This window comes from Schistocerca cancellata, chromosome 5 (genome assembly GCF_023864275.1).
Source record: "Schistocerca cancellata isolate TAMUIC-IGC-003103 chromosome 5, iqSchCanc2.1, whole genome shotgun sequence".
Classification (NCBI taxonomy): Eukaryota; Metazoa; Arthropoda; class Insecta; order Orthoptera; family Acrididae; genus Schistocerca; species Schistocerca cancellata.
The window spans coordinates 593,142,754-593,151,730 of record NC_064630.1 but is presented as its reverse complement, the minus strand read 5'-3'; the positions used below and the strand labels follow the sequence as shown (position 1 = coordinate 593,151,730).

The window sequence follows — 8,977 nt, the reverse complement described above, 5'->3', positions numbered from 1 at the left end:
AAACTAAAGACAATTTTTAGGAGCTTTTATGGATGTATTTGTACATTTGATACTACAACCCATTCGTAACCGTATTTTCTGAAACCTAAATTTCAAAACAAGGTGTCACTGTGAATGAGCTTCATGACAGCATGAACACTATGCTAGCCAATGATGTCATAGGCATCACATGTCTCAAATGGAACATTTTAATGGGCTTTCAAATTATTTTAATTTCATTTTAATACTGAAATTCATGAGGGGGGGGTGCCTTTACAATGAAATCCAGAAAGCAGTCAAATATCCTATCGTGCATCTTCCGTAAGTGAAATGTGAATAATTTAACAAAAATTAAGGCATGTACCAAAGCATTCCCCCCCCCCCCCCCCCTCACTCCACATGGTAATGGGACTGGAAGTATGTAATATTTGTGTGAAGGACTCGTTAAGAATATTCTTGTCTGTAACACCTGTGTCCACATTTCACTGCAAGTGGACCAAAGTTCATGTTCCAACAATGTGGCTCTATGTACAAAAATTTTAAATGTGTTTACATGTGTCAATGAGTAAATAACACTATAAAACTGACACATGCAACTGTCAGTCTGAGTGTAATTGATGTTACAAGACTTTAGGCAATAGTAGTACACCTCAATAATTTTCTCTCTAATTAGTTTTTAATGGTAATTATCATGAGTAAATTTTGAAGCTACAAGTGGGAAATACATATTAAATACAGCTGATCATTTAGAGCAGTACCGTTTTTCAATCTCTAAGCTGTTCCAGTCTTCTATGGAAAAAGGGAACATTTATCTGAATTGAAAATACTATCGTGATACCTCCAGTTCTAAAATACGAGGAGGAAAAGTATACAATTTTTGCAAAAAGACTAGACAATATGTGTTCTTATATTCAGAACTTTTTATCTTCTCAATTTTACTTACAGTAAAAGCAGCATTTTGTACCACAGAAGGCTTCTGTAACTAATATGGGATTTCTTTCTCTTTTTTGCTGTTGATTATTGGCCTCGTGCATTTTTATCACTCTGTATTGTCTCGCATGTCACACCATTTTTGTCCACCCCTCCCCATCAGTCAAGGTACGTACGTAAAATGAAATTAAGAACAATATTTTATTGTGTTGTATAATTTATAAATGTCTTAATACATCTCAGCTTATATTACATACAAAAGATACTATATACATATAGTATAACATAACAACATTGTATCACCAACACATGCATACAGGACTTAGCTACAGCAGTGCTATTCTGTATTTAATGGAAAAGATTCCATCCATGCAATACAAACATCATTTGAGCAATTGTCCAGAGGTAGCAGAACATAAGTACACAAACAATTTGAGAAACAGGCAAGTATATATGATTTCAAACAAAGGAAAGTAGTACAATCATATCAACTAAAATTGTCTGGGAGCATGGGTAACAATATTTTCCCTACTCTACAATTTCCTGATGTGACCAGTAGGCTCCAGTTTAAAACTTGAACTAGTAAGTTCATTGTTCTTCCTTTAATCTCCAACACAGTCAAAGATTTATATTTACACATAAAAAACTGTTTGAAACTATTATTACATGCATAAGCAGACCTTCTCCTGATACAAAAACATGACTATATTTCTTTTCTTTGTAAATTTCACAAGACATTCATTACAAATACAGCCCTTCCTTGGAAACACACACAAAACATTACACAAAGAACATAAACAGTTTTGCATCAGACAATTATATTTTGGTGAGGGAAAAGGAGAGTGGGGAGATGGGGGGGGGGGGGAGGAGGAGGAAGAGGGGGGAGGGAGGGAGGGGGGGAGAGAGAGGGGGGGGGGAGAGAGAGAGAGAGAGAGAGAGAGAGAGAGAGAGAGAGAGAGAGAGAGAGAGAGAGAGAGAGAAACAACTAGCAGCATTTGCACACAATAACGTCAAGCGTGCCGTGCTGAAACTTTGCATATTTTTCTGTTTCGTTTGTGCAAATAAATGTGCTTCTCTGCTGTAGCTTTAATTTCAACCCTAATCAGATAAAATTGCTTCAAGGGACAAAATATTACACATCACAAATATGTACATCCACAATCTTCAGTCCAACACCACAAGACGGTTAAATAAAGGGACCTCATGCATAGTAAGATGGGGGTACAGTTAAATCACCCAAAACTTCCAGCTGTTCCTCTGAAAATTTGAGACTGTGTATCTGCCAGTTATCATGATGTGTTCTCTTGAAATCTCCCAGAGTTTTCCTTATTGTCGCCTGGAATGAAAGATTATCATTATTACTTAACATGGTCAATACAGTTGTGGATAGTATTAATTAAATAATCACAGAAGATAATACAGATAAACCATGAGTTGCAGTGTGCGCAAAAATGCACCTCTCACTAAGAACTGCTGCAATACAGAGGGTCTTAACAAATAGGAATTTCTGCCTGGATTAGAGAAATACACCAAGGTGATATAAGTCATGGGACAGCAATATGTACATATGCAGATGGTGGTAGTATCGGATACACAAGGTATAAAAGGGCAGAGTATTGGCAGCTGTCATTTGTACTAATTTTAAAAGGTTTCGGATGTGATTATGGCCACATGACAGAGATTAACAGACTATCAACGCCAAATGGTAGTTGGAGCTAGATGCACATGACATTACATTTCAGAAATAGATATGGAATTCAGTACTCCAAGATCCACAGTGTCATGAGTGTGCCGAGAATACCAAATTTTAGGCGTTACCTCTCACCACAGGGAACACAGAGGCCGACGGCCTTCACTTGACTGAGAGCAGCATCATTTGTGTAGAGTTGTCAGTGCTAACAGACAAGCAATACTGCATGAAATAGCCGCAAAAATCAATGTGGGGCATACGATGAATGTATCTGTTAGGACAGTGTGGTGAAATTTGGCGTTAATAAGCTACTGCAGCAGATGACAGGTGCTACCGCCTTTTCTAATGGCATGAAATTGTCTGCAGCGCCTCACCTGAGCTAGGGACTATATCGGTTGAACCCTATGCAAAAATCACAGACCCAAGCTGTCAACAAGGCACTGAGCATGCTGCTGCTGGTGGCTCAATAATGGTGTGGGCTGTGTTTACATGGAATAGGCTGGGTCCTCTGGTCTAACTGAACAGATGATTAACTTGAAATAGTTATGTTCTGTTACTTGGAGCTATTTGCAGCCATTCCTCGGCTTCATGTTCCCAAACAATGATGGATTTTTATGGACGAAAGTGTGCCATGTCAGAGGGCCACAATTCTTCGGCGACTGGTTTGAAGAACATTCTGGACTATTCAAGTGAATGGTCTGGCCACCCACATTGCCTGACATGAATCTCATTAAACATTTATGGGACATAATCAAGAGGTCAGTTTGTGCACAAAATCCTGGAATGGCAACACTTCCACAATTATGGACAGCTATAGAGGCAGCCTGGCTCAATATTTCTGAAGGAGGCTTCCAACGACTTGTTTAGTTCATGCCATGTCGAGTTGCTGCACTATGCCAGGCAAGGGAGTTCAACACAATATTAGGAGGTATCCCATGACTTTTGTCACCTCAGTGTATGTTAGATATTCAGGTGGGTTCGTGGATATTGCAGTATAAAGTATGTACATAACACCGAACTAAGATTAGTATACCGCATAGGGAAAAGAACTCGCAATGCTTTTGTTGTAAATGCATTGCTAACATTTTAACAACGGTAGTACTGTATATGAAATTACCTCAGAAAATATTTATAATATAATGTAAATAGATTTTTTTTTAATCTACTCATGAAGTACGGGCAGGAAAAAATAGATTAGAAGATATGGACTGCACAAGCTTTCCAAGCCATTGGCTCCTTCTTCTGGCAGAACGGTTGAAGGAAAAGGGCATGCTATGTTTATGAAATGGGAAGAGTTATGGATAGTTGACCAGAACCCCATGCAAAGGGAGACTTACTGGACAGGATGAGAAGGAATGATTGTTGGTGCTCATGCAGGACGAAATTTGAAAAACTGAGAATTCAAGGTGTAAGATATGGCAATAAGCAAGACAATGATTACTGAAAAGAACATTGTGCAAGAGTCAATAAGAGCGGAAACCTAAAATGCTGGACAAGAGAGTGGGGCGGGTACTTTTGTTAATAAAGTATTTAAATATTTGTAACAAATTCCATACTCTTCATGTTACTAGTAGCATGAATACATTTAGAAATAAATTTTGTAATGGATATGAAACTTTAGAACCACACACCCATTTTCTGCATCAGTCACATCATTACAAACAGTCTGGGATGCTCATTTCATAATACAGTGTAAACAGGAAGCATGCTATTAAAACACTCGGTAATTAGGTGTTTTGATATCCAGAAAACATATTTTGCAACACTCTTTAAATGATTCCTTGGTAATATTGATAATATTAGGTTTATTGTTGAGTTCAAAATAATGAGGAGCATAGTGTATTCAATGATTCATTTTCACACTTTTAATGAAGAACAGCAGATCTTGACTAATAACTCACTTATCGGTAAAATGAAATCAAACTGTTAAGATGGTCATTTTTATCAAATCGCCCAGAGGAATAAAAAACTTCTTGCTGTAACAACATTAATTATTCTGAGTGTTTTTGAAGTTTAACTCTTTTATATTGAATATTCCAACACATTAAACAGTGACAGGTGACCCTAGTATGACGAAAAAACTGGATGTTGCAAACGTTTTCAAATGAAGTTTTTGTACGTGGACTGGATTATACATTGAATTCTGAATGAGAATCTATTTACGAATGCAACCATCATTATCCGATTTCGACAGCAGTAGTGTTGTATGGATAAATTTGAAATTGTTTTGTTTTGTTTTAGAGTGCAAAAACAATAAAGGTCACACATGTTCATGTCAGAACTATCCAACATGAAGAGTTAAAAACAACTACACATTAAGCCCAATCGACGGAAGGAAAGACGGCTAAAAACCAGGACTTTCTCTTGGAGAAAGGGCCTTAAAATATGCAATAAAGACAACAGAGGTACTGACTTACAGATTAAATGTCCTCCGCAATATTCCTACAAGGGATAAAAAGTAAAACGAGGTCGACAGCTCGCACATCACTCACTAAAATGACCGATAACTCAGGCGGCAAACAGGAAATGGTGAAAAGTCAAGGGTTGAGGATAATGAGCACAAAGTGGTGGGGGATCACCACTTAACAAATGGTAATAGCTAAAAGGACGCAGCCCAATACGCAACCTAGCTAAAATGATCTCCTCACGGTGAAAGGGCCAAGAGGAGGTTGGCCAGACTGCTGGGAGAGATCGAGAGACTTAGAGCGATAGATTGAGTTCGGAGTAGTGTCCCTGGGAAGCGAATGAAGTTCACCACTTGCCAAGGTGGTGAATGGTGCACACCCATTGGGGAAATGGCAGGTAGCATGGAGTTAAGCTGCCGAACCAATAGCCAAAAGCGAACTCCAGGAGGTAACAGAGAGACGGATGCACCCCATACTGGCGATCAAAGAAGTCATGGAAGGAAGAGGCATAGTATGGGAGGCCAGCCATGGCAGACAATCAGCATGCGTATCTGCTCAGGAAAAAATCACGGCAGTATGACAGCGGTAATTGGGCAGCTTCTGCAAACAGAATATCAACTGGGCTTGTGTAAAAGGCGCCACTGGTCAAACAGATGCCACGATGGTGGGGGATTTTGTTGAGATGGCGTAAGATGGACGGTCATGCAGGTCGATAAATGAAACACTCTTAGTCTAGTTTTGAATGGACAAGGGACCAGAATAAATGGAGGAGATGGTCCAATCTGCTCCCCAGGAAGTACTGCTGACGATACGTAGGGCACTCAGGGGCCACATACAGTGAGCCGCCAGGTAAGACACATGGAAGGACCAAGAAAGTTTCCTATTGAGCATGAGCCCCAAGAATTCCATAGTTTCAACAAACAGAAGAGCAACAGACCCAAGATGTAAAGATGGTGGAAGAAACCAACTGCGCCACCAGAAATTCATACCAACAGTTTTGGCAGCGTATAAGCGAAAGCTGCTGCCGATGCTCCATGAGTAAACGCAATCGAGAAAATACTGAATGTGTTGCTCAAGGAGATGAGTCCTTCGAGAATTGCAATAGATGGCAAAATCGGCAGGAGCCAGTGACGCCCAGTGGGGAACAGGCTAAAATAGGGTTAATGACAATAGCAAAGAGGACGACACTCAGAATGGAACCATGAGGCACATCATTTTCCTGATAAAGGTGTCCGACAAGGTAGAACCCACATGTACCTCGAAAACTTGGGGAAGCCCCACATGTAGAGTGTATGTAGGATACCAGTCCTCCAGCAGGTGTCGTAAGCTTTCTCCATGCCAAAAAACACTGCCGCAGTCTGGTATTTCTGCAGAAAACCATTCATGAATTTTTTTTTTTTTTTAAATGAAAATGAAACTCCTCCAGCTGCATTTAAGATTTCATATTTATTTGGCTACTAGTTTCGACGTTGCATCAACGTCATCTTCAGGCCCGTACACTTTGATAATATCAATTGTGTGTGGCTGAGTACTAGAAGTCCAAGTGAGACCAATACATGCTCCACATGGATAGCAGGCAGTAACTACACTCATGCTCATAAATTACGGATAATCCTGATACGTGGCGAAACAATGCTCTAGTGGATGGCTTGCGGGTTTAAATCACCTCGGGGTAGGACCATGCAATGCATTTGTCTGTCCTGCAGTCGTTGCACGGTGGCTCTGGCAGCAGTCCACATACACAGAGGTGCGTTAGGGCATGTCACAGTATGGTGCAGCGAGTAAGTGTGCAGACGTTTTCAGACGTGCTAATGGTGATTGGGTGTTGAAAATGGCTCAAAGAACACATATTGATGACGTTATGGGGGGTAGAATACTAGGGCGACTGGTGGTTGGTCAAACACAGCAGGTAGAAGCACAGGCCCTCTGTGTGCCACAAAGAGTGATCTCAAGATTGTGGCAACAATTCCAGCATACAGGGAACGTGTCCAGGCACTATGTCGACAGTGTGCAACACCACAAGACGAGCGATATCTCACCATCAGTGCCCACAGACGGCTATGGGGTACTGCAGGTTGCCTTCATCGGGACCTTACCACAGGTACTGGAACAGTTGTCTCCAGACACACAGTCTACAGACGACTGAACAAACATGGTTTATTCGCCCGCAGACCTGCAAGGTGCATTCCACTGACCACTGGTCACAGGAGAGCCCATAAAGCCTGGTGTCAAGAACATAGTACATGGTCATTGGAACAGTGGTCCCAGGTTATGTTCACGGACGAGTCCAGGTATAGTCTGAACAATGATTCTCGTTGGGTTTTCATCTGGTGTGAACCAGATACCAACCCCTTCACGTCCTTGAAAGGGACCTGTATGGAGGTCATGGTTTGACGGTGTGGGGTGGGATTATGATTGTTGCCAGTACAACCCTGCATGTCTTTGACAGAGGAACTGTAATAGGTCAGGTGTATAGTGACGTCATTTTGCACCAGTATGTCCGCCTTTTCAAGGGTGCAGTGAGTCCTACCTTCCTCCTGATGGATAACGCACGGCCCCACTGAGCTGCCATTGTGGAGGTGTACCTTCAAACAGAAGAGAACAGGCGAATGGAGTGGCCTGCCTGTTCTCCAGACCTAAACCCCATCAAGCATGTCTGGGATGCTCTCTGTCAACATGTCGCTGCATGTCTTCAAACCCCTAGGACACTTCAGGAGCTCCGACAGACACTGGTGCAAGAATGGGAGGCTATACCCCAGTAGCTGCTCGATCACCTGATCCAGAGTACGCCAACCCGTTGTGCGGCCTGTGTACCTGTGCATGGTGATCATATCCCATATTGATGTCAAGGTACATGCGCAGGAAACAGTGGCATTTTGTAGCATGTGTGTTTTAGGATGGTTTTCTCAACTTATCACCAATACCGTGGACTTACAGATCTGTGTCATGTGTGGTCCCTGTGTACCTACGCTATTAGCGCCAGTTCTGTGTATTGCCACATTGTGTGGCACCACCTTCTGCAATTATCCTTAATTTATGAGCATGAGTGTAGCTACTGCCCGCCATCCATATGGAGCATGTACTGGTCTCACCACAGACTTCTAGTACTAAGCCACACACAATTGATATAATCAAAGTGAAGATGATATTAACGCAACGTCGAAACTAGTAGCCAAATAAATATTGATGCCCACCATAATCCAATTTAAATATGGGTGCACAAAGATTCATGAAATGGGTTGTCATAGTGAAGAGATGGTCAACTGCAGAAGAGTACACTCTAAATTCACACTGCGCAGTGTGTTAGTAAATTTCAAGACTCAAGCCACCATACCAGCCAGGCATGAATCATACATTCCCTCACCTTGCAAACACAAATGATGAGAGAAATGGGGTGGTAGCTAGAAAGAAGGTGTTTGTCCTTACCGGGCTTAAGTATGGGTATGACACTGACTCCTCGCCAGTGTCTGGGAAATGTGTCCTCTGCCCAGATGTGATTGTATGTATGAAGGAGAAAGTGCTTGCCTGCAAGAGAAAGGTTCTGCAACATCTGAGTGTGAACATCGTCCGCCCCTGCGGCAGAGAATCAGAAAGAAGTGAGAGCATGTCTAGCTCCCTCATAGTAAATGCAGCATTGTAGCACTCACAATTCTGAGAATAGAAGGGTATCGCCCAAGCCTTCTCCACTCATTTCTGATGGAGGAAGGGAGGGTGATAGTGGGTGGAGTTCGAAATCTCCACAAAATAGCGACCAAAGGAGTTTGAGATAGCAACAAGGTCCACTATGACATCATTTGCAATGGTCAGGCCAAAAATTGGGGAATGAACCTTGGTCCCAGAGAGCCATTGGAAGTTGGCCCACATGACTAAAGAGGGAGTGGAACCATTAAAAGAAATAGTAAATAAATCCAGCAAGCATATTTTGCTATCCTGAAGAATGCAACGATACTGCACATGCAACTGTTTATAATGA

General features: G+C 41.6%; 1 protein-coding gene across 1 annotated transcript in view; it reads right to left on the bottom strand.

Moving 5' to 3' along the window:
- Nucleotides 1-1,824: 1,824 nt before the first annotated feature.
- Nucleotides 1,825-8,977, bottom strand: part of LOC126187752 (proteasome activator complex subunit 4-like) — a 255,098-nt gene continuing 247,945 nt past the window's right edge. The window contains exon 34 of the mRNA XM_049929005.1: nucleotides 1,825-2,245. Within this exon, the coding sequence (XP_049784962.1) occupies nucleotides 2,111-2,245 (135 nt within the window). The 3' untranslated portion in view covers nucleotides 1,825-2,110. The remainder of the gene's footprint in view (nucleotides 2,246-8,977) is intronic.